Source organism: Lynx rufus, unplaced genomic scaffold (assembly GCF_022079265.1).
Source record: "Lynx rufus isolate CCGP_SWC_20201006 ecotype Redwood Valley unplaced genomic scaffold, mLynRuf1.p SCAF_2, whole genome shotgun sequence".
Lineage (NCBI taxonomy): Eukaryota > Metazoa > Chordata > Mammalia > Carnivora > Felidae > Lynx > Lynx rufus.
In genome coordinates, this window is record NW_025814834.1 from 193,312,851 (window position 1) to 193,337,056 (window position 24,206).

At 51.4% G+C, this 24,206-nt stretch overlaps 1 protein-coding gene and 1 long non-coding RNA gene across 2 annotated transcripts in view; both read left to right on the forward strand.

Annotated features, from left to right (window-relative positions):
• Positions 1-1,392: 1,392 nt before the first annotated feature.
• LOC124514532 (uncharacterized) lies at positions 1,393-5,520 on the forward strand. The gene is made up of 4 exons (XR_006962624.1): positions 1,393-2,898; positions 4,480-4,574; positions 4,772-4,990; positions 5,180-5,520. It is a non-coding gene; the product is annotated as an uncharacterized LOC124514532 (long non-coding RNA).
• A 2,475-nt stretch (positions 5,521-7,995) lies between these two features.
• Positions 7,996-24,206, forward strand: part of INPP5B (inositol polyphosphate-5-phosphatase B) — a 47,637-nt gene continuing 31,426 nt past the window's right edge. Inside the window, 9 exon segments of the mRNA XM_047082579.1 lie at positions 7,996-8,092; positions 8,803-8,885; positions 9,272-9,366; positions 10,175-10,272; positions 10,389-10,418; positions 12,362-12,472; positions 16,328-16,542; positions 16,545-16,634; positions 16,637-16,724. Of these exon segments, the coding sequence (XP_046938535.1) occupies positions 8,829-8,885; positions 9,272-9,366; positions 10,175-10,272; positions 10,389-10,418; positions 12,362-12,472; positions 16,328-16,542; positions 16,545-16,634; positions 16,637-16,724 (784 nt within the window). The 5' untranslated portion in view covers positions 7,996-8,092; positions 8,803-8,828.

Below are 24,206 nucleotides of genomic sequence, written 5' to 3' on the forward strand. Positions count from 1 at the left end.
GAGGTTTGATGAGCACTGGTTAATGTTACATTTATTATGTTAGGTAGGTCTAACCTAACTTCTTTCCCACCCCCATTTGCTGCCATTTCCCCAAATGCACATTACCGCAGGATAAGCCCTGCCCTTAGTTGAGTCAGCCATTTATGCATGTAGTACGGAAAGGTGGTGAAGACGAGCCAGGGCCTCTCCTCAGGACAAGGTTGCGGAACCACGATTTGCCTTTTGTATTTGCATAAAGGAAGGAGTTGGGCTGTTGTGGAATGGGCCTGCAGCCCTGCCCCGTCCCTAAGCCTCAGCAGCGTGGCACACAGTGGGTCTAAGACAAGCTGTGACTTCACCCGCTTGCCAGCTCACAGCAAGTCTTTGGTGATCCTCCTTCTGCAAGATCCCTACTTGACTAAGAGGTGGCTAATATTCTTGTGGACTCCAGCCCCAGGTAGCCAAAATTTGGGTGGCATTTGGCAGCCGCCCTCGGATCCAAACCTGGTTTCCCAGATGGAAAGAACTAGGGGAGCCGAGGAGGCGATGATCTGCCCACAGGCACAGTTGTTTGAAGGCCAGAGCCAGCTCCAGAACAGGATTTCTCCAGAGAGCTCCTTTGGCCCTCAGCACTCAGACCTTCAGTTTGTCTGTCTGTAATGTATCTGCTTATAAAAATCCCAACTCCAGGGGCGCCTGGGTGGCGCAGTCGGTTAAGCGTCCGACTTCAGCCAGGTCACGATCTCGCGGTCCGTGAGTTCGAGCCCCGCGTCGGGCTCTGGGCTGATGGCTCAGAGCCTGGAGCCTGTTTCCGATTCTGTGTCTCCCTCTCTCTCTGCCCCTCCCCCGTTCATGCTCTGTCTCTCCCTGTCCCAAAAATAAATAAATGTTGAAAAAAAAAAAAAAAATCCCAACTCCAGAACTGGCCCTTCCTGTCACACTCCTCTGTTGCCCTCGTTCTCTCCATGGCAATAGGGTTTCACCGCCCCTGCCCCTGAGACCTGACCTGTTGCTCTGGGTTGGTGTTGTCCTTCCTGGTTCAACTGTCTCTTCAGGCAAGTCCTCACGCGTTCCTTTGTTTGTTCCTTTGTTGCTTAGAACCCGAGCCAGACAGCCTCTCCAGGGCTCGAGCTGCTGAAGCAGAATGCATGGTAATTAAACCTAATCGAGCAACTAGAAACCTCGAATACTGAAAACCGGCCCAAAGTGCAAGCAGACATTGCCGTTTGGGAAGGGAGTTAAACAAAACCTTGGCACTGGGAAACAGGTGGGACCGTCCCTCCAGCCTTCCCGCTGGAGCGACAGCAGCACTGGGGCCCCAGGGGATATACCTGCTGCATTTCCACTGTCACATCCCTCAGAGCCTCCTCTTTAGGAATGGGTACCTGGATTCCAGGGTCAGTACAACCTGTATTTTACCGTGTGGGGGGGGAGGTGGGGCCAGGTCCTGGGGAGTCCTGCTATCACCTTTGCCTAGGTGACTGCGGTCCTTACGCAAATTGCACCAGAGAGGCCTTGGCGGAAATGTGCCGCTTCCCTGTCTCACGGCAACAAAGGATTCTTCTTTCTTCATCCAAACACATATTTTTAGCGCCTTCTGTGTCCCAGCTAGGTTTACAAACCTTGAGAATTAGGTGAAGGTGAGACCATGAACGGGAGCAGAACCGGAGGTACGGAGACCCAAAAACAGCCTCCTGGACAGGGAGAAAGCCCTACAGCCAACCTCCAGCCCCGAGGGCACAGAGCTATTAGCACAAACCATCAGAAGTGGTTCTCCCACAGGGGACTCCCTGGAATCTGGACTTCATCTCAGCTCCCTGACCAGGCTCGGGAAGGAGCATGGTTGCTCCCTCTTGGCTTACACCAGTAGTCCGTAATCTTTCCAGGATCATAGATTCCTTCCGAAATACGAAGATAAAAACTGTGGACTCTCTAGGAAAATACATGTGCATAGGTAGTTTTACACACCATCTCAAGGGTTCACGAATGCCCGGAATCCCATTCTTGGTTCCCGAGTCTTATGAGAATCTCTCCCTTAGACGTGGAGTCTGAACCTCTACCAGGGCACTTCCTGCTGAGAACAGGTGACTCAACTCCCTCTTTAAGGAGGGAGGCTGCTCATCAGAGAAGGTCAGGCTGGAGACTCGTTCCGGGCTTGCCCCCCAGACAGGTGCTGCCAAACCCAGTGGCTGATCCTGGGATGAAACTCCCAGAAACAGGAGTCTCTTCACTCCCACCTCAGAGGAAAGCCAGTCGGTCTGTGTCCAGCCCCAATGGGCCATCCCTTTCCTCCAGTTGTCTTCTGTTCCTCTCGCTGGGGTCAACTTGTCCTGGCAGGCTTTACAAAGAGAGCACCCTAAAAATGTAACCAGTGTGTTAGAGGAGTGAGGGGCAAGGTTCCTGGGGTTTTTCTCCTCCCTCTGCATTATTTAATCTGTCCTTGGGATGATGGCTCCCCCTCATTGTTCAGATCCTGCCAGCAGCTTCACCTCCCGAGTTCTCACGGTAAGAATGGACCCACAGCCTCTTCCCGCACACCACCCTTTCCACCACCAGCCAGCCAGACTTCTCCCATTCCAGGTGGGTTCTGGGAGGACATGGGCCTCCCTGCCCTCCTGTCACTCCTGAGAGCCCTCTCTACCTTCCAGGTTTCTGCTCTACACAAGTAGGCATGTCCCAGTGGGACCTTGGGACGGGGGTCCTTCTCTCTGCCCAAGCTGCCAATTGGCTTTAATTTCTCCCTCCAGCTACAGTCTGGACAGCATTTGGCTTGTGCTCCCTTCTGCCTGTGGCCCCTGTGTGTCCCGCCCCCATCCCCCAGCAGTAATGTCAGAAGGAATTCCCAGAGCTGACCAATGATTCCAGGGGCTGCATCGTATGCACACGTGTTCACTGCCCTCCGTAGCTTCGGGTGTGCAGGTAGGTCTATGTCTGGGAGAGGCTGGGGCACAGGGAATCATTAGGAATATTCTATCTAGCCATAGAGAATTGCACAAACCAAAGCCAAAGGTAATGCAGATTAGGAGGTTATCGGCCAGGCTTTCTGATTCTGCTGTGTCTGGCCAGCTCACACTCAGGCTGTCCCTCCAGCCTCATCTACCCAACCCAGGGAGGAGGAAAAGAGGCCTGTGCGGGATGCCTGGGCCCTTCCTTTCACATGGACACAGACATCTGTGTAGAGCCTCTGGGCCCTTCTCTTCACCTTTGGAAGCTGAGATCCCCTTGGAGAGGTGCTGTTGGGAGAACTGCTTCCCACTTGCGGTGTTGGAGGGGAGGGAGAGGCGTGGGGACACCTGCTGGGAAGGGGTGAGGGGAGGGGTGCCTGGCTGGCTCCATCACTAGAACATGCAACTCTTGATCTCAAGGTCTTGAGTTTGAGCCCCACATTGGCAGTAGAGATTACTTGCAAAAAGAAGACAGGGGCACCTGGGTGCCTCAGTTGGTTAAGCGTCTGACTTCGGCTCAGGTCATGATCTCATGGTTCGTGAGTTCAAGCCCAGCATCAGGCTCTGTGCTGATAGCACGGAGCCTGCTTCGGATTCTCTGTCTTCCTCTCTCTCTCTGCCCCTCCCCCGCTTATAGTCTCTCTCAAAAATAAATAGATAAAGTAACGAACATTTTTTAAAAAATTAGAAGAGGTGAGGGTAGAGAGAGAAGTGACCTCTATTGCCAGGAGATCCTATCCTGCTTCACCTCAGCACCCTGGATCGTGAGCACTGCCCCAGATGTGTATTCAAGACCCCTGCCCGGAAGGCCCCAGCCGAGAGGGGTTCTAGCTCCAGGCTTTCCCTGGAAAGAGACAGATGGAAGTGCTGAAGGAAGAATGAGGTCAGGGAAGCGTGTCCTGTGAGCCTTGGGAACACGGGGCTGGGGGAGAAGATGGAAATAACGCCCCCCCCCCTTCTCTCACCTGCAGCAGTTTTCTGCCTTGCATGGAAACACCCGAACTGGGCTTAGCACACTCTTCCAGGTCTAATCTTTCAGTACTGGGGGAAGCAGAGCCAGGATCCAGATCTCCAGTGTCTAAGACCTACCTCCTGCCCTTGGCCCAGCTCTGGTTTAGAAACGGTGGGATCCGAACCCTGAAGAACCCAGACAAGGTGTGCCCTGATTTGGGGCCCTCTCTGTGACCTGGGGTTTCTCTGCCCTGGGTTCTGAGAAAGCCCATCTCCCCCCAGCACCTTCTGATGTTGGACACAAATGAAGCCCGATCAGAGGCACCAGATGTCTCTTTCCTGTCACTACACCTGCTCTGGTTCTGTCTCCCCTTGGGCCTGGGATGCTGCTGTTGCCATGCCGACAACAACATTCACTCTCAGAGGGGCTGTTACTAGGCTCCAGGCCCCTTTGTGCTTGCCTTAGTGTCACTCTGACTGTAGGGCTTACGGGAAGCAAAAATTCAGCCCCTTGGTCCCTTTCTCCGTAGAGGTTGACCTCTCCTGCTCCCCAGCCTCAGTTTATTCACCTGCAGAAGGCAATGATGGGGATCTCTCTTTGCAGTCCTCAACTGGGTCCTTCACTCTCTCTGGCCCCTGCGGGACCTCGGTAGAAGATATCTGTGGCCAACAGTAGTCATGGAGTTGCTTTGCTCAGAGGTAGCTGTCCCCAGCCCAGGGACCCCAGCCCTTCCTGGACTCTGTGACCATCCCTAACTCATGACTGTTGCTGGACCCTGGGACTGCCCCTTCTCTTCCCTGACCTCACAACCTCTTTCACTTGACCTTTCCTTGACCTGTGACCCTTGAGCTGGTTGCTCCCTGCAGTGGTCCCTCTCTCCTTTTTCTCCTACCAGTCCTTCTGCTGGTCTTACTGGTCGCCCAGAATCTGACGAGCAGTCAGTTGACCCCTGCTCCTGTCCAGGTGAGCAGCACACGAAGGAGGAGAGAGCCCCCTGGTGCCTTCACCCCATGGGAAAGGAGCCACAGTGTTCCAAGCTGTCTGCAGATATGACACAGCTCCTACTGCTTCTGAGAGATGTGCTACCTGGAGGCCTGGGGAACACCACCGTGAGGTGAGGCGTGGGATGGGGCTGCTGTGGGAGGAGGGAGGGTTGCTCACACTGCATGCAGTAAGCTGCTGCGAGAGAGATGCCGAGCAGGAGGGAAAGGAGCCGCTGGTTGGGATTGGGGCAGGGGGCTGAGCCTGGCCCAGGACTGGCTGTCCCCGCTCCTCCTGGACTCCCGGCATGCTCTTCTTCCAGCTGATTCAACTCGGTGCTTCCTGCTACGTGGCCCAGGGGAGATGAAACCAGTCCCAGCCCAGACCCCCGCTGTCCTCGGTGCTGCAGTGGCGGCTCACTCTGCTAGGCCCTGAATGAACTGGGCTCTGGTGAGCAGCCCCGCCAGCGTGGGGCCAGAGCCCCTCCTCCATGGCCCCTGCTCTGGCTTCTCCCATCGCCCCTGTGAGCTGTGAGCCCCACCCCGCCACTCCCCAGCCCTGAGCCTTGCCCACCCACTAACACCCAACTCTGAACCCCACTCTTAGTTGTTGGGTTTTTTTTATATGTAATTTATTGTCAAATTGGTTTCCATACAACACCCAGTGCTCACCCCAACAGGTGCCCTCCTCAATGCCCATCACCCACTTTCCCCTCTGCCCCCACTCCCCATCAATCCTTAGTTTGTTCTCAGTATTTAAGAATCTTTTATGGTCTGCCTCCCTCCCTCTCTGTAATTTTTTTCCCCCTTCTCCTCCCCCTGGTCTTCTGTTGAGTTTCTCAGGATCCACATATGAGTGAAAACATATGGTACCTGTTTTTCTCTGCCTGACTTATTTCACTTAGCATAATACCCTCCAGTTCCATCCACATTGCTACAAATGGCCAGATTTCATTCTTTCTCATTGCCAAGTAGTATTCCATTGTATATATAAACCACATCTTCTTTATCCATTCATCCGTTGATGGCCATTTAGGCTCTTTCCATAATTTGGCTATTGTTGAAAGTGCTGCTATAAACATGGGGGTACAAGTGCCCCTATGGATCAGTACTCCTGTATCCCTTGTGAACCCCACTCTTTGGAAGGCCCTCAAATCTGAGCTCAGTTTTTACCAACCCTCAGCCTCTAGCCACACCCTAACCTCTCTACCTTGTCAGGCTGACTCTTACGTTTGAGATCTACCCTCCTCATCACTCCCTGAGTCTGAGCTTTGTACCTTCGGTGCCCCAACCCCACCAGCCTCCCCCTCCCAGTTCTCCCTTCCCCCTTCTCCCTACCAGCTCTCCCCTTTCTCCAGTCTCCATGGAGGCCCAGCAAAGCTCCTCTGCTTGTCCCGGGTGGCAGCACTGTAGCAGTTTCAGATCGTGACTGTCCCCACACACAAAGCCCTTTCTGGGATGGGGGCTGGGTCTCTGTAGAGGGGTTACCTCCCCCCACCCCACCCTGCAGCGGAGTGTCACAGCACTTCCCCAGGCAGCCCTGCTCTGCTCCCAGGCCTAGGCCACCTGACCATCCCAGAGGACTAGCTGCTTCCCACTTAGCTCCTGGTGACCACCAAGGAGCCAGCCCCCAAGGGAAACGTGAGTGTCTGCTTCCCACCTGCCTGCTCCGGAAGGCAGAAGCAGGAACAGGGCTGGGGGCAGTGGGACAGCCACATGGGGCTTCAGCCCTGCCTCCGTCCAGCGTTCGCTCTACATCCAGTCTGAGCAGAGCTGCCCGCTCCTCAGCCTTCCCTCCACTTTCTCTTACAGGGGAAAATCTGTGCCACCTTCTCCTGCCAAGGTGGTGACTGCTTCAGAGGGCAGGAAGCTGTGCCCTGAGGGCTGGGACTCCTGTGAGGTGGGCCCTTGGAGTGCTGTCCTTCCTCAGAACTACAGGCCTTTCATCTCCCGCTGGGGCACAGTGGGTCAAGCAGCCAAAACTGGCCAGAGCTAGACCTGGCCGGAGCCCGGCTGCCTGGGGCCCAGCATGCTTGACCCTCTCAGCTCTACATCATACCAGATCCAGGGTGGCAGCTGGGATCTTCCAAGTCTCCATGACATGCTTCCTCGTTTCTGGTCACCCCGTATGTTCTCTGGGGACTGACCGGCTGAGCTCGTGGAGAGGGAGCTGGGGGTCCAGGGAGGTTCAGCTCAGCCCATGGCCCACTTTACACTTCCTGCCTCGGTGAGTGGCAGGGGAGGAGCAAGCAGAGTATGAATGGTCCCATTTCTTCTTGCAGCTGAACTGGTCCAGCTCAGGCTTTGTTGCAGGCCTACGTGGCAGGGACCCCTGGCTGTCGCGGGACAGTGGCTCAGCCCTACTACCAGGAGTCCTGCCAAGCCTCAGCTTCTCCAGCTGGATGGGAATCTTCACTTCAACCGGGTTGCCACAAGGGTCACTAGGAGGGCCCCTCCACGGGGCCACAGCTGTGGCCATGCTGCTGTTCCTCCACTCTGCCCTGCTCCCTTCCTGCTCCCCTAGCTGGGCCCAGAAGAACTGGGGAGCAGCAGCTAGGGAGACTCTGTAGGCCCTGCAAGCCCCTAGTCCCACTCCTAGCTCTGACTCCTACAGCTGTATCTTTAGTGAGAGGGATTTATCAGGTCCATGGCATGGGCTCCAGGATCCTCACTTCTCCTTCCCAGGGCCTCAGCCTGAACTTGGTGCCCTCCAAGGGGGCAGGGCTTCAGCACTAATCCCAAGGAGAGGCTAGCGTTCATCTGGAAAAACAGAACTTCCCTCCTGACCCCCCACTGAATGGGAGGACCCCAAAGTTGTCAGTGTAGTTATCTGGGGAGAAAGAGTTCCAGTAGAGGCCAGAGCGGGCCAGCCTGGATGAAAGGAGTTGAGGCTGGAATAGAGGAGAAAATGAAAATGCATTATTTTTTTCCCCGTAAGGCAGACATGGCCATCTTCCTTCAGGATGCTAGGCGGGGAACTCTGGCCCCATGACTTGGAGGGCTGGGGTGACGGTTAGAGCAGTCATCAGGAAGGGGGAGCTCAGAGTACCCCAGGACCTAAGGAGTTAATGGAGGCAGCGAGCCCCCCAGCGCCCCCGTGATTGGTGCGGGCATGCTGGGACTTGCAGGCTGGCTGACCAGCGTGTGGCGCACGGGCTCCTGGGAAACGTAGTCATTAGCCGGCCAGGGCCACGGTGTCCTACGTCCTCAGGTCCTCAGCGGTGACAGCTCAGGAGGTAGGCAGCTGTGGCAGGGGGCTGGGAGCAGGTGCGGAGCAGGGAAGCCAGGGCCGGGCTGGGCAGGCGGGAGTGGGCAGACTGAGGGCTGAGACCCTGGTCCTGCAGCTGTCAAAACCGGACACCCCCTGGCTTGTGGCTGATGCAATCAGGCCTGCTGGGCGGGGATGAGGGCCAAAGAGCAATGCGATGTGTTTTCCTGTCTCTAGGGAAAGAGGAACGGGACTGGGGTCCTTGTCCAGGATGAGGCCCTCCCTTCCCTTCCCTTCCCAAGAAGAACAGGACATTTCCCCCCAAATCCATGCAGACGCACCACTGATACCCTCCAAAGAGGTGCCAGCGGGGCTAATACTGCTCCCCCAAAAGGGAGGCAGAGCCCTATCCCACGAGCCGTGGGACCATGCCTCCCTCTCCAGTAGTGGGACAAGGCACCCGCCTTCCAATAAATAGACCAGACCCCACTCAGAAACAACCGGACGCCCTTCCAAAGGGTGGTGCAACAAACTGTACATCCCACCAGGGCAAAGGGATGGCCCCTCTCCCTAGAAACTAAAGGGCCCATCTAAGGAGGAGGAAGGGGAGGGTCAGGCCTCCTCTAACTTCTCTCTGTACAAGGGCTCTCCTCCCTGCCCCTCAGTCCTCTGAGGCAGCTCCATCACCTCCTGGGTAACTTGTTGACCTAAAGGGGCTCCCATCTGCCCTCTCCCCAGGGCGTGTCTGCTCAGCAGGGACCAGCATGGACCAGTCTGTGGCGATCCAGGAGACCCTGGCTGAGGGGGAATATTGCATCATCATATCCTTCCCAGCACTGAGCTCCCAGCCCCGGCGCCTGCCCTTGCCCTGGGAGGTGGACCGGGCCGTGTCTATGTGCCTGTCTGCTTTCCTCCCTTTCTCTGTGCCTTCGGGAAAGAAGGAAGCTAGTATTTACTACGTGCTTGCTCAGTATCGGACTCCTCCCGGTGCTTTAAATACTCTGTCATCCTCCCAACCCGCTGTGACGTTGGGGGTTATTATCCCCATTTCACAGATAAGGAAGGGTCAGAGAGGTGAAGTGACTTGCCTAAGGTCACACAGTGCATCTGGGTGAGCAAGGGAAGGGCAGGGAAGGTGGGCTGGGCTGGGTTGGCAGAGGCCTGGCCTCTGGTTTCGTTTTGGTTTTTCCTTGACCCCGAGCAGCAGGCAGTTCAAGGTGTGCTGTGTGAGGGAGACAGCAGGCAGAGCCGTCTCCTGGGACTCGTGCGCCACCGCCTGAAACATGGTGGCCAGGAACACGCGTGAGTGAGGGGTTTGGTCCTTGCCTGTTGGGCCATGGGGTTATTCTTCACTGTATCCTCCAGCTGGGCTTCAGCCATCCCTCTGGGGCAGAGCCTAAGTCTTCTAGATTAATTAGAATAATGATCACTCATATGTTTTGAACACTATATTCTAAGCCCTTCCTGTGTATTGGGCTCACTTAATCCTCAAAATCTGTTGGAGAAACTTGTCAAGCAGAGACAAGTCCAGATCTTGAGTTGCATGGCCTGTCTGCCTGGGTTCAAATCCAGGCATCATTGCCTCTGACCCACGTGATCGTGAGCGAGTTGTTTTACTCCCCTGTACCCAATACATGTTGCCAGCGATGCCCACATATTACACAGAAGGAGAGAGACTGACAAATGCTTGTCGAAGTTCTCAGAGCCAAAAAGTGAACCTCAGGATCTCAGAGCTGAGGGGATGGGGGAGGGGCACTTAACATTTTCTAACCTACCACCCTGACTTTACAGATAGCAAAACTGCGGTCAGAGAGGGTGGCTGAGGTTATGGTGTTGCTGTCACACGCTACAGATAGATCACGCATGTGTTTCACTGACAAAGCAGAGGCACCCCAAAATGAGCCAAGTTCAGCTTTGATGACCTATCTGTAGAACGGCAGTCTTTGATGGGCACCGTGGACAGAGAAGGCATGAGGATTGTGCAGAGCAGGGCACCACCAGCACGATCCTAGGGACCAAGGAGGGAGTGTGAGCACTTGGCCAAGGCCTCCACGATGAGCCTGAGGGGCCACCAGTGGGCCCTGTCTTCACCTCTGCTTCCTGCCCTTAGTCTCTTCCTGTACACGCACCGGAGGATGGCCATTACCGGGGACGATGTCTGTTTGGACCAGATAGTGCCGGTCTCACGGGATTTCACGCTGGAAGAAGGTGCCACAGGGGCTGGGTGGTGTGAGTCCCTCTCCTCTGGGCCCCCGGGTCATTTCTGCCCTGGTAGGGGCTGGAGTGCTCAGTTGCTAAAGCCATTTTCATTTCCCTCCCCACAGTGTCCCTGGATGGTGAACTCTACATTCTTGGTGAGTGGTCTTTTCAGCGTGAGTGGCAGTTAGGGCCGAGGGCAGTTAGGGCAGGATCCACTGAGAGAATGGTGTGAGGAACACTCTCTGATGTCCTTACCATGGCAAGCAAAACGCTGTAGGATCAGGCCCGCCCATCCCCCCCCGCCCTCGCTTGCTGTGCTTGGAATCTTCTGGATTGCTTCCATCACCTTCCAGCATGACATGATCCAGCCGCGGAGCCCCTGCACAAGTTGCTCCCTCTTTCTGAGAGCCCCCACACCTCTTTTCACTTAGCCAACCCATCCTTCGGGGCTTCAGTTCACACTTTACTTTTTCCAGGAAGCTTTAGTTGAGCCTCCCGAAGTTGTGCTTCGAAGATACACATTCCTTTTTCTCATCCTTGACGGCTCTCTGTCACCCACAGTGATTTTTTTTTAAGTCTTTTTAAATTAAAAGAAGATTTTTTAAAATTTTTTTAAATGTTTATTTATTTTTGAGACAGAGAGAGACAGAGCATGAACGGGGGGAGGGTCAGAGAGAGAGGGAGACACAGAATCCGAAGCAGGCTCCAGGCTCTGAGCTGTCAGCACAGAGCCTGACGCGGGGCTCGAACTCACGGACCATGAGATCATGACCTGAGCCGAAGTTGGACGCTCAACCGACTCAGCCACCCAGGCGCCCTAAAAGAAGATTTTTTAATCTATTTTTGAGAGAGAGAGTGCGTGCTCACAAGAGGGGGAGGGACAGAGAGAAAGAGGGAGACAGAGAATCCAAAGCAGGCTCTGAGCTGTCAGCGGAGAACCCGACACGGGGCTCTAACTCATGAGCCGTGAGATTGGGACCTGAGCCAAAGTCGGACGCTTAACCGACTGAGCCACACGGGCACCCCTGAAGTTTCTTTTTTAAGATTATTTATTTTGAGAGAGACAGAGACAGAGACAGAGTGAGTGGGGGAGGGGCAGAGAGCAAGGGAGAGAGAGAATCCCAAGCAGGCTCCACACTTAAGTGCAGAGCCCGACACAGGGCTCGAACTCACAAACTGGGAGGTCATGACCCGAGCGGAAACCAAGAGCTGGATGTACAACTGACAGAGCCACCCAGGTGCCCTTGCCACCTTCAGTGATTTAATTATTTGTAGTGACCTATTTAATGCTTGCCTTCTCTGCTAGACTGTAGTAGAGCCGTAGGGTTACAACAGAAATGAATATTCAGTCAATGAGTATCTTGTGTCAGGCACTATGTTAAGAGCTTTACGTACACCATACGATGCTTCCCCACCACAACTCCATGAAGCCGTCACTGTTTTCCCATCCCCATTTTGTGGACAAGGTAACTGAAGCCTAGAGAAATGAACTAACTTAGTAAGTGGTGGAACCGGGATTCACACTCAGAGTCCAGACTGTAGAGCCCACAGTCTTGATCACTCTGCTAGATTGCTCCTGCTCATTCATTAGTTGAGTGCATTTGTGGGTGCTCACCATGAGCCTACAGGGTGCTGGGGGGTTCTGTGATGAGCAGGACACCCTCCACAGTCTAGCTCCTTGCAGACAGGCCGTGTCCATTCCCCTTACCATGGTATTCCCAGTACCCAGCACGTGCCTGACGTAGTCAGCTAGACCCAGACAGCCCCTCTCGTCTGCTTCTATGTGCAAATTCCCTTCTGCTCAGGGATGGGTAGACAACAGGTCAGAGAACTTGTCCCCGTCCAGCGCCATCTAGCACTCTTGTGGGGAGGCTTACTGACTGTTAGAGCCCTGATCCGTGTCCCCCTGCGGAGTGGGGAGGATGTTAATTTGGAGCTGAGGGTGTAGAGGTTTCTTTACCACCCAGCAGCAGCCTTTAGTGAACTGCTTAAGGGCTAACAGGGCTTTGGGATCTTGGGCTGCTGATTCTCCATTCTGGGGATGCCAGCCTTGGTAGTTCTGGAGGCCAAGGGCTCAATTCCCACCTCTTCTGTGCAGGCTCAGATGTGACTGTCCAGCTGGACACCGCAGAGCTCAGCCTCGTATTCCAGCTACCTTTTGGTTCACACACCAGGATGTTCCTCCAAGAAGTTGCCAGCGCCTGTCCAGGTAGGTAAGACTCTAGGCTCTCTGGGGTGGGGCGGGGGGTATGGCTGGGCACTGACCTACCCACCGCCAGTTGACTTTCCATCCTTTGGACTCACGCTCCACAGTTTCTGTGCCCTCTCAATGCTGCTGGCCTGAGGCCACAGTGCCCTCAGGCCATGAGCCAACCATGGGTTTGCATTTCTGGCTTCCCATTTCTAAACCTGAGCGGAGCCCCCTTTGTCCTCCCGGCTCTAGGCTGGGTGGGCTGTGATTCTGATGCAGAATCTTTTACAAGTTAGCAGGGTCAGCAACTCCTAAAGGCCTATCTTTCATCTCTCTGGCAACCACAGCTGGGCATATGGGCTCATCTGCTCTTGAACCTTGCTCTGTCTCCCACGGCAGCTGAGAAAATGGTCTAGTTTTGGCTTAGCAATGAGAGGTTAGTGGCCTCTGGGGCAGAACTTGTATAGATCAGGATTTCAGCCAGGCAGGTAAAGGAGAGTTTGTACAGAGCAGAGAATTAGCCACAGAACACGTAAATCTCAGTCACCAGGTACTGGGCTTAGGTGTATACCTAACACCATTATTTGTTTCCTTTCCAGCTAACATCTTGTCTCTGTAGGAATGACGGAGGGGGGTGGGGGCTTCCCTTCTATCGTGGTCTAAATGTCTGGGGGGGCTCCAACTTAATTTGCCTGGTATGCCAGAAAGGGGACTGGCTTTGAATGTAAGCTGGGGTATGTGGGATAAGGAAGTAGAAACAAGATTACAGACCCTTGAATGCCTGGTTAAGGGGTTTGAAGTTTATTCTACAAACAGGGGGGAATTTGTCTCCAAAGCTTCAACTAATAAGGATAACTCAATTTATGATTATTATTAGTAGATGTAGGAGGGGTAATAATAGTAATAACAGCAAAGAACATGGACTTTTAAGCTGCACAGTCCCTTGCATTTGAAACCTATCTTTGCTGATGATGTGTCTTGGGACAAACCACCTCACCTCTCTGAACCTTGGTTTTGTAGACTTGTAAAGAATATCTTCCTCATGGAGTAGTGAGAATTAAATGGGAGAATACATGTGAAAGTGCCCAGCACATACTAGGAGCTCAAAACCTGTTTCTTCCTTCTGTACAAGAGGGCCCGTAACTTAGCTAACATTCATTGTTGACTCAGTGTGTGTTAGATGCTGTTCTAAGAACTTTTTGCACATTATCTTATTTTCCTTACCATACCTTACAAGGTTGGTATTAGCAATGTCTCCATTTTACAGACAAGGAAACTGAGGCTCGGGGAGGCTAAGTGTCTTGCCTGAGTACACAGCTGGTAAACTATGGAGCCAGGATTAGACAGGACTACATAGTGTCCTCCAGAAGAGCTGAGCTCGTGTGTGTGTGTGTGTGTGTGTGTGTGTGTGTGTGTGTGTGTGTGTTTAATGCTATGAAAACATTTTTTAAGTTTATTTATTTATTTTTAGAGAAGGGAGGGGGAGAGAGAGAGAGAAAGAGAGGGAGAAAGAGAATCCCAAGCAGGCTCCACACTACCAGCATGAAGCCTGATATGGGGCTTGAACCCACGAACCGTGAGATCTCAACCTGAACCGAAATCAAGAGTTGGATGCTCAACTGACTGAACCACACAGGCGCCCCTTGCTCTTGTGTTTTGATGCAGAATCTTTTACAGAAGTGTTTCCTATCCCATAGAAACGGCTCAGTGAAGAAAGGCTTCATGGAGGAGGTGATATGTAAGCCAAGACCTGAAAGATGAACAAGGTTTTTCCCAGGCAGGCAACAAGGGGGAGACGGTTGTCAGAAGGAAGAGCAGGTTGTTGAATGGGATTGAACTTGGAGATAGGAGGGTGTGGAGAGAGCTGAGCCAGCAGAGGCCAGCAGAGACAGCTCAAGAAGGGTTTTAAACAACGAACAAAGACCTTGGACTTTGCCCTACAGCTTGTGGGGAGCTGTAAGAGTTTTAAACCTAGGAATGACAAGGTAGGATTTGCATGAAGGAAAAGTTCCTCTGGCAACTGGTTCCAAAGGGGAGAGACTAGAGCAGGGAGCTCACCGGGAGTGCATTGCAGGGGTTCTGGCATAAAACCTGAGGCTTGGGCTAGGGATGGAAAGGAGACGGTGCACCGGAGATCGAACTGAAGAGAATGCACGTACCACATGGGCAGTGAGTTTGGGTTGTGTTCATAACTTTACCCCAGTGGTTTGAACAGTGCCTGGCACTCAGGAGGCACTTCATGGATATGTGTTGAAATGAAGAACAGAGCTTGGTGCCTGGCTGTGAGTCTGGAGAGAGAGAGGAGTCAAGGATGACTTTGCTCTTTTAGGCTTACATATCTGTCTATCAGTCCCTTTACCTGCTCTGCCTTCTGGGGACCACACCTGGGATAGCCAGCAGGGACACTGCACTGAATCAAGTTCCCTGAGTAGTCATCATGACGTGGACTCCCTCAGGGAGGGGCCTGGGTAAGACGGGGACTCTCACTGGTGAAGCCTTGGGTGCCTACCAGCCCAACCCTTGCCTTTTATAGATAAAGGGACTGGAGTCCAGGATGAGGGTTGAGGTGAAAGGTGAGAGGAACTAGGTTTTCTCCACCCGGTCCCTGGTGGATAACGTGCAGCACAAAAGGCCAGGGAGTAGAAGTGCCTTGGTCAAGAGACCACAATTAGAGAAAAGAATTAGAGAACCCTAACTGAGCACCTACTATGTGCCAGACATTTTTCTAGACATCTGGACCATGCACACCAACCATATTCTCCTGTTCTGTCCCTTGAGCAATACTAAAGAGTAGACATGCTGTTTATAGATGAATAAATTGACATAGGGAAGGTAAGTAACTTACCCAAGGTCATTTCTCAATTGAATTGATGGGACGGGGTTTGGAACCCCAGGCTCTAACCCATGCCCCCGGGGTCCAGAGATTTCAGTTCAGATCCCAGCTCTTCCACTTCCTAGTTGTGAATGTGAACAGTGTATTTTATTTCTTTAGGTCTTGGCTTTGTCATTTGTACAATGATATGAACCTGCCTTACCTACTACTCCAAGAGATTTATGAGGATTAGATGAGGCCTAATATGGATTAACACTAAGCAAATACTGAAAAGAACTTAAAAGCTATTTCTGCCGGTGCCATACTGGGGCCTGGAACCCAAGTTTCTTCATTTATGATGTCCCTGCAAATCCAATTAGGTTCGGTCAGGTTCATGCAGTTTTACAAGAAGAGCAGGCAAGATAGCATAGGAGACCAAAAGCATTCGGGGCACAGACAGAAGTGGGTTTGAGTGAGAGGCAGAAGCACTCAAGAATTTCCAGGAAGAGGTGGCAATCTGTTAAAGGGGAACCAGAGGTCTTGTCTTGAGAGGACCTGTCTTGAAGGCATATCTCATAGCAAACACACTACTTTTACCTAGAGTGTGTTTTTACTAGGAGTAGCTTACAAGTTGCTGACGGAGATTATGGGTAATTAAAGCACCCAACCCACTCCCTAGTACTGACAGCTATTTGAGTTCCCACTGTGCCTCTCACTCTGCGACCTAAGACTTACGGTCTCTGAGCACAGCTTCTATGGGATAATAGTTCCTCACTTCCTACACTTAGTTGTGAGGATTAAGAAGTAATACACATATGAAGCACACACCTTAGCACATAGTTACCACGGGGAGTAGCGCGGGTCTAGCTTGGAAGGGCACTTTTTTCTTTTTCCACATTTATTATTGCATTTGAATCCCAGATGCACCCAGTGCTCCGGGAAACAGGCTTGGAGACTCTCCGGAAAGGCTGAGCGATTTGCTCACCGGCCTACAGTCGTGCAGAGGTGGAACTGGCTCTTCAAGCCCGTGGCTCAGCATTCCCTCCTTTTCCCTGCCACAGGTTTCGACCCGGCGACCCCGGATCCTGAATTCCTGTGGCTGTCTGTATACAGGTGCACCCGGCTGGAGCCCGATCCGCCCACGCCGCTCGGTTGGAACTCTGCCCCGGGCCCCCGGCCGCCATGCGCCGGAATTGGCGGAGGCAGGTATCCGTCTCGAAAGGGGCGGTGGAGATTGGAGGAAGTGCGGCTGCGGGGGCGGTCTCATTACTTTTGGGGGGGGGTGGGGCTATGGAGAGTATCGGCCTTCGATTGGTGGAGGTGGCACGCGGGGGCGGGCCCTTCTGGGGGCGGAGCGGGCAGCGCGGGCGGGGCGGTGCGAGCGGCGTGATGAAGAGCTTGAAGAAACTGGCTGGGAAATGTCCGCCGCCTCCGGCTCTCGGGAGTGCGACTCTGCAGGTCTTTGGCGGGCTGTGGGAACCTGGGTTGGGCCTCTGGGTCGGGGGCGGCGGCGGGCCCGGCCCGCGGGTGGGCAGGGTGTGCGGTTTGGTCGGTGGACGCGCGGGGCAATGACCAAGGTCCTGGCCCTTCGGGGGCGGGAACGCTGGGGCTGAAGTTCCGAGGGGATGTTATTCTTAGCCGGCGTGGTGAGGGCAGGCGGACGGCTGTGTGGTACCCCGGAATCTGGAGGCTGAGGTTGTAGTAGAGCGCCGTTCCCGACTCGCTGTGTGCCCTGGAGCCAGTCGCTGCCTCTCTCTGAGCCTCAGTTTCTCCATCCTGACCTTCCGAGGTTGGCCTGTGTTGGGGGTGCGCTCGCCATGACCGAGCCTTCCTTTGGGCGAGGAATGGTGTGTGTATTGGGCTGCCTGGCTCTCTTGTCAGTCTTTGGCCCGTGTGATGGGGCTGTGCACAGATCCGGGGTCCAAGAGAGCCCTGTTCACCGTGGGACTGGAGGCCAGGATGAGGTTACAGGTGAAAGGGACTAGATTTTTTCCACCCAGCCCTTAGTGGGTAGTGTTGTGCAGCACAAAAAGCCAATTGTTGAACAGGAGGTTGTCTTTTGGAAAGCAAGAGGCCCAGGGCTGAAGTTTGCGTCAGTCTGGTGCTTTGGGAGGACCTGCAGACCTGTATTTTCTGAACAGCCCCTTGATTTTCTGCACGGGCTCCCTGGTATGTTTTTCCCCTGGGTGCGCCCATGCGGCTCCAGTTACGTGAGAGCTTTGGCATGACCACTGGTACCCATTCGTGCCTCCTTTCTCAACCATCTGCGAGAGATGAAGAGTCTGTCAAGTGGCTGTGTAAGTGTGGGCCAGCACTCCGCTTGCTCTTATAAGGCTTGGAAACTATGAGGGGCTGGGGCGTCGGGGGTGGGGTGCGGATAGCACGTTGCACAAAGTTTGTAAAACGAGAGGAAATTGGGTGAGCGAAAGACTTCCTCAGTGCTTATGCTTTTCCTTCATTGCAGCTGCCACAAGAGGCGTTTGAAGCGCCTGATGGTGCTGATAGTTTGCATCTTTCTGGGGCTTATCTCAGCTCACTTGAAGGACTTGATCTTGAGACAGCTGTTGCTTCAGTTCCCATGACATCCCGGGCTGTGGTGCTGGGACAGGTGAGAGCTTACCATTAAGAACAGGCCCAGTGGCAGCAGAAAGAGGCGGGTTGTGTTTTCTCAGCCAGCATGCCAGGGCCAGGTTGCTGGAGTGCTTCATTCCCTACGTGGAGAGAAAGGTCTTCTGCGAGAAGTCGGGACAGCTCTGAAGCCAGTTATCTGCCCCTGGGTGATAAACGCGCAGGGATCTCACAATCTTTCTTTTGCTTTCAAAAAACAAAACCGAGTCACATGCTGGTGAGGAATTGTCGTCAAGGTTTTGGTTTTATTTTTAGTCTAAAATGATTTGGCCCCATCATAATAACCTACGGTAAGTGGGGTTACACTAAAGTGCTAAGTTTTAATTTAAGTTTAATTTATAGATTACTCATTTATAAATTGAGTTCATTTAAATTCAATTTAAGTTAATTAAAATTGCCAAATGAATCATGTTAAAACTGGGAAGAGATGGTACCCAGCCCCCAGTTCTGCCTCTCATCTCTGCTTCCAAAGTTGCTCTGGCCTCAGAGGAGAGTCACACCTTCTACAACAGGTAGGAGAAACTTTTGGGGCCTCCTCTGACGTTCTGGATAGTCCAGGCGCCCAGGGAAACAGGTAGTGGATTTGGTTCTTTCTATACGCGTATGATCAAAATACCCACTTCCGGATAGCCTGAGGAACCAACCTGAGGCGAAAGGACTGCTTAAAAATGCTATTTGTGATGTACTTTAGGAGAAACAAGGCTCCCTCAAGGAGCTGACAGTCCATACATTGAGGTAAGAGAGTGTAGGGTTAGCCCAGCAGGGCAGTGGTCCTTATAGGGTGAGCCAAAGGGATAAGAGTACCTCAAAGGCGTAGGTAATTTGGCGGCCAGGGGAATCTGGTCTTCACATCTCGCCTTTGTTTTGGTAGAGAAAGGAAAGAGCTCACTTTGATGCTTCTCTCCCAAATGTCCATTCTTTGATTTGTCTCTGCTGAATTTGGGGGTGTCAGGCCAAGTTTGGTAGAGATTGGGCAAAGACCTGGAGCTGTGTTCTGGAAGATTCTGAGACATGTGCTAGAAAGGGAAAGAACTACTCAGAAGTCCCATCGGGTGCTCTTCTGGGCTAATTTAACAAAGTGGTAATAACACTCAAATGTTGGTCTTTTGAAGTGGTTTTCTTATTCCATGGCTGATTCAAAGTGAGGCAGCTTTGTAATAACTCAGATTTAGAATGAGATGCGCCATGAGTATTTTTGCCCCTGGACCCAGAAAACAGCATTAGAATCTGTCTGGCCTGAGAAAGGAAATGAATGCTATTTATATCTCAGGGCAGCATAAAGGGTAACCTAGATTACCAGGGTAGAAGCCAGAGAGAATGTGGGAAAAATAGCCCCTGGGTTGGTCCATCTCTCTCTCTCTCTCTCTCTCTCTCTCTCTCTCTTTCTGTCTTTCAAGAAGTAAAATCTGTGTGACCAACCTATCCTTTTAGCAGCGAAGAGGAATTCTCCTAGATATTTATCCTGCAGGTAGGAACGTTGCCCATTCTCTCTGCCTTTGTGGGCCCCTAAGCTCTGAAGGCCCCTAAGCAAATGAGTTTGGATCACTTTGTTTAAACAAAAGAGAACTGTGCTCCCTTTTTCTTCCTCCTTTTGTTGTTCCCTTCTCCATTTTCCCTGTTTGTCCCATTTAGCCTCCTGTTTGTTTCTAGAACAGGAGAATCCCCAGACGACTTTTCCTTCCCTCAGAAAACAGTTTGTGTTGGAATTCTACAGGGGGAGTCTTGAGCAAGCCAGGTGACCCACAAGCATTCATTTAGAAGTGGAGCTTTGCACAGAAAAATCCTCAGGGACTGAAGGTTCAGGAAGAGAGGCATCAATATTTATTAGAGGGAAGACAGGGTTGGAACATAGAAGCCAGCTGACTTGCATGTTTTCTTTGCTGCTTAAAATATACTGTAACAAATTTGTAGGCTTTACCACCCCTCGTGCATATGCAAACTGAAACTAGCAAAAATGAATGGTGAGGATTTGAAAAAAGTGTGTGTCTAATTTTTACTTATTTATTTATTTTTTTATGTTCCTTGCACCTTGGTACAATATTAGACATGTCTCTTGACTTTCCCCTCTTCCATCTATGCAATGAGAATGAATGTTTGCCTCCAAGAAGGTCACCTCTAAGTTATTTAGAGATGCTTTTGTTTGGGAAACACACTCAGGAATTGCAAATGCCCACTTTCCAGAGCTTAGAGACTGGCTGCCCTCTTCAGGGCCTATCCTAGGCCAGATTCTTCCAGATAACTAGTCATTATCTTCTTACTGCTCTCTCTCCCTCCAATTTCTTTTCCGTGAATGCAGTCTCTTAAAATCTCTGTCATCCTGGACTCTTCCCTCTCCTCTTCTAATAACCACGTTATTTTTTAATCCCCATAGTTCACGTAAGTATCGTCTTACTTGAATGAACCCAGTGGTCTCCTTCCAAGTCTTCCTAACCTTAAGGCTGCTTCTCCCTCGGGATCTCCCTAGCCTCTAACTTTTATCATGCCCTATTTTGTATGTGAACTTGAATGTTGTGCCACTCTCTGTTACCCACAGGATAAAGTTCAGATTCTTTTGCATGACAGTTCAAGTCCTGCACAGCCTGGCTTCAGCCCCCTCTTATCGTATCTAGTCTTATCTGCCCCAACTCCCCTTCATTTCCTCTTCCTTCGAACTTGACTGCTTGTAATTTCTGGATAAAACCCTGTGCGTTTTCATCTTTGTTGACTGCTCATTCAGCTACATTTTTACAAGCTTGAACTTGCTGTTGTTAGCATTTTGCATCCTCTCTCCTCCCCACATGCCAGCCTGAGTGCCTTGCACATCACCAGGTGCTCAAAAAATGTCTGTAGTCTTTGAGCTATAGAGACCCGCGCAGTTCATCGCCTCAAGTGCTTAGTCACTTGAGAAGCTCCTGCCCCCTTCCTCTTTGAGTGTGCTCTGAACTTCTCTCCCCTCTCTTCCTGGTTTGCTCTTACCCACTTCTCTTTTCAGCTTTATCACCAGACCACAGACCAGAAGGTCCAGTGGAGGGAGAGCCTGGAGGGAAAGAGTCAAGTAATCTGTCCAATAACTTGTCACGACTACAGTCTGTTGCTGTGAACTGGGCGCACTGGAGTCTTCCTCCTTGAAAGCTAAACCGGTCACATTTAGTCCTTGCCAACCTAAGTTGGATTTGCACAGGGTGCAGGTAGAGTTTGAGTCCAGGGCTTATGGATCCGCAGGGCACAGGATGTGTTTTTAGAGATGTCTAAAGAAACAGAGAGAAAACTAAGAAGCATGGTTATTTGACTTTTAAGAAAGTAACAACTATCTGGGGTGCTGGCCAGGCTGACCGTTGTTTGTAATGCCGGGTGCCCTGTGTTCTGGACTTCTCTTCAGAGTTTCCCCGCACTGTGGACTATACGTAGCTCCCCGCTCTCCCTTTTTTAAAAAATAGACTGCACGTCCACTGTGGGGCTTGAACTCACTGCCCCGGGATCAAGAGTCACAAGCTCTACCAACTGAGCCAGCCAGGCACCCCTGGTTCCCCCTCATCATAGAGTAAAATCCAAACTCTACATGGGGTTCAAAATCTTACACTTTGGCCATTTATTACTAGTATGTATTTATTCCTAAAAAATCTTTTCTTTTGAACATTTTTTTTAATGTTTATTTTTGAGAGAGAGAGAGAGAGAGGGAGGCCGAGAGAGAGGGAGGCACAGAATCTGAAGCAGGCTCCAGGCTCCAAGCTGTCAGCCCAGAGCCTGACACGGGGCTCAAACTCATGAACCCTGAACAAATTTTCAAAATAAAAATTTGTTTATAAAAATGTATTGCTATCGAGGCGCCTGAGTGGTTCAGTCGGTTAAGCGTCCGACTTCGGCTCAGGTCACGATCTCATGGTTCATGAGTTTGAGCCCCGTGTCGGGCTCTGGGCTGACAGCTCGGAGCCTGGAGCCTGCTTCAGATTCTGTGTCTCCCTCTGTCCCTCCGCTGCTTGCACTCTGTCTCTCGCATTGTCTCAAAAATAAATAAACATTAAAAAAAATTTTTAAAAATGTATTGCTATCAAACTATTATTATTATTAGCAGTTACCATTTATTAAGCACTTACTGTGGGTCTGTGGGGCTCACACTATGCCACAAAAGTTCTGTAAGAGGATGTCCATTTCTCAGATGGAGAGGTAGAGGCTCAGATAGGGTAGGTAACATGCCTGTGATCACTCACTGGTCAGTGACAGAGTTGAGAACAGAACTCAAATTGTCTGTTTGAATCTAATGCTTGAGCCCTAATCCCTGTACTCTACTTCCGTGTCCCCTAATCCTTCTCAAACAAAACTTTTTCTTTGTACTTGTTTATACTACTTATTACTACTATTTTCTGAGGATGCCATAATGCTGTCTTTGTACTGAAATTATTTCTTCTGCCAGAAATACTTTCTGAACCTCATGTTTTTCTGATAGTTGATATCTTGCTATTGTTTATTGGTTGAGAACCCAAACTCTTGGGGCGCCTGGGTGGCTCAGTCAGATGAGCGTCTGACTTCAGCTCAGGTCATGATCTCATGGTTTGTGAGTTCGAGCCCCATGTCAGGCTCTGTGCTGACAGCTTGAAGCCTGGAGCCTGCTTCGGATTCTGTGTCTCATTCTCTCTCCGTCCTTCCTCCACTTGTGTTCTGTCTCTCAAAAATAAATACATTTAAAAAAAAATTTTGAAAGAAAGAAAAAAGAACACAAACTCTTGACCCAGATTCCTTGGGTTTGAATCCTGGCTGTGCCATTTACTATCTGTGTGTTCTGGGGCAAATTAGTTAACTTCTGGTCTGCAAAGTGCAGATAATAATAGCACTTACTTCATCCGATGGAACAGTTTTGAAGATTAAACATATGTAAAGTGTTTAAAACCATGCCTGGCATGTAGTAAGCCTTAAGAATTTGCTGTTAATATTATTCATGATAATACTACTATCATTGTCATTAACACAGCCTGATTTGGATTCTGGGTAGTTGGATCCGTTTATCTGGATCTGTTTATCTTCCTGTGAATTGAAGTACCTTGTGCTGGTATGTGTCTCCCTGTTTCAGACTGAGAGAGCCCTTGGCGTGGCCCCCTCTGTGTCACTGGTAAGCGTTGAACCAACTCACTCACTCCTGCCAATTTGAAACATCAGGGATTTTGCTCACATGGTTTTGCAGGTTCTTCTGGTGTGCTGGATTTGGAATGCAAAGGCCAGTGACTGACTGAGAAGATAGGAAGGGACATCTCCTCCTAGACCTGTCTAGTAGATACTCAGCAAGGGCAGGACATGATCTCCACCCAGCAATGGCAGCCACACACCCGCACACCCTGTGGACACCATGGTGGTACTTTTGCTTTGTTATCCAAGCAGACTCAACCCTTCTATTCATTTGCTACTTACCTCTATGAGTTGATAGTTTCCTTGAAGATCCTGTGCTCGTGCTTGCAAAGGGGGTGACTGTGGAGTCAAGCAGATCTGGGTTTTAACGTCTAATGCGATTAGAAGGTAACTTGGTAAATGGTAGTGTTCATTATCAGAGCAGTGGGGGGTTAAGAGTGGCAGAGCTGGGGGAAAAAGTGGTAGAGGGGAAAAAACTAACAGTTCCTGCCCATCTGCTGTGCACCAGGCATTGTGCTAGGCTCTTGACCCATGTAGATTTCGTTTGGTTATTCTTTTGGGTTCTAAGTTTGGTGGTATTATTCACATTTTACAAATGAGGACACAGATGCAGTAATTTGCTTGAGGTTTCATATGAGGTCGTGGACAGAGCCAGTAAAAGAGCCAGGTCTGTTTCATTCCAAAGCCTAACGCTTATTTCCAAAAACACTAATTTCTCTTAAAAGTGCCACACCAGTTATATGGACAAGAAAGGCCTTCACAAGTCGGAGGGATGACTACCTCGGATAGTGTGGTGATGGTAGTGGGGCATCAGGAAGAAGAGGAAGGAGCTCGTAGGAGTGGAGGCTGGGCTTTGCAGGAGAGGTGGCCAGCAAGTAGGAGGGGCTTCCCTTGGAGCCAGGGGTGAGGGTGGCACGCAGGGCGAACCTGTCTATTTAGATCTGGCTGCTTTTAGGTGACTGAGGAGAGCCAGTTTGCAAAGGGCCTCATCTGCCAGTTCAACCAGTCTGTATCTTAACCTCCAGGCATCGGTGCAGTGCTGAAAGCTTAAGAGCAGGGAGACCTAACTAAAATCAGAGTTCAGTCTGGCCACATCCAGAGACCAAGTTGGGTAGTGAGAAGTGGGAAGCTCCTGTAGTGGGAGGCTCTTGCGGTGATAAGAGAGACTCTTGCAGTGACAAGTGAGGAGAGGATGGCCTGAAGAAAGGCATCCTT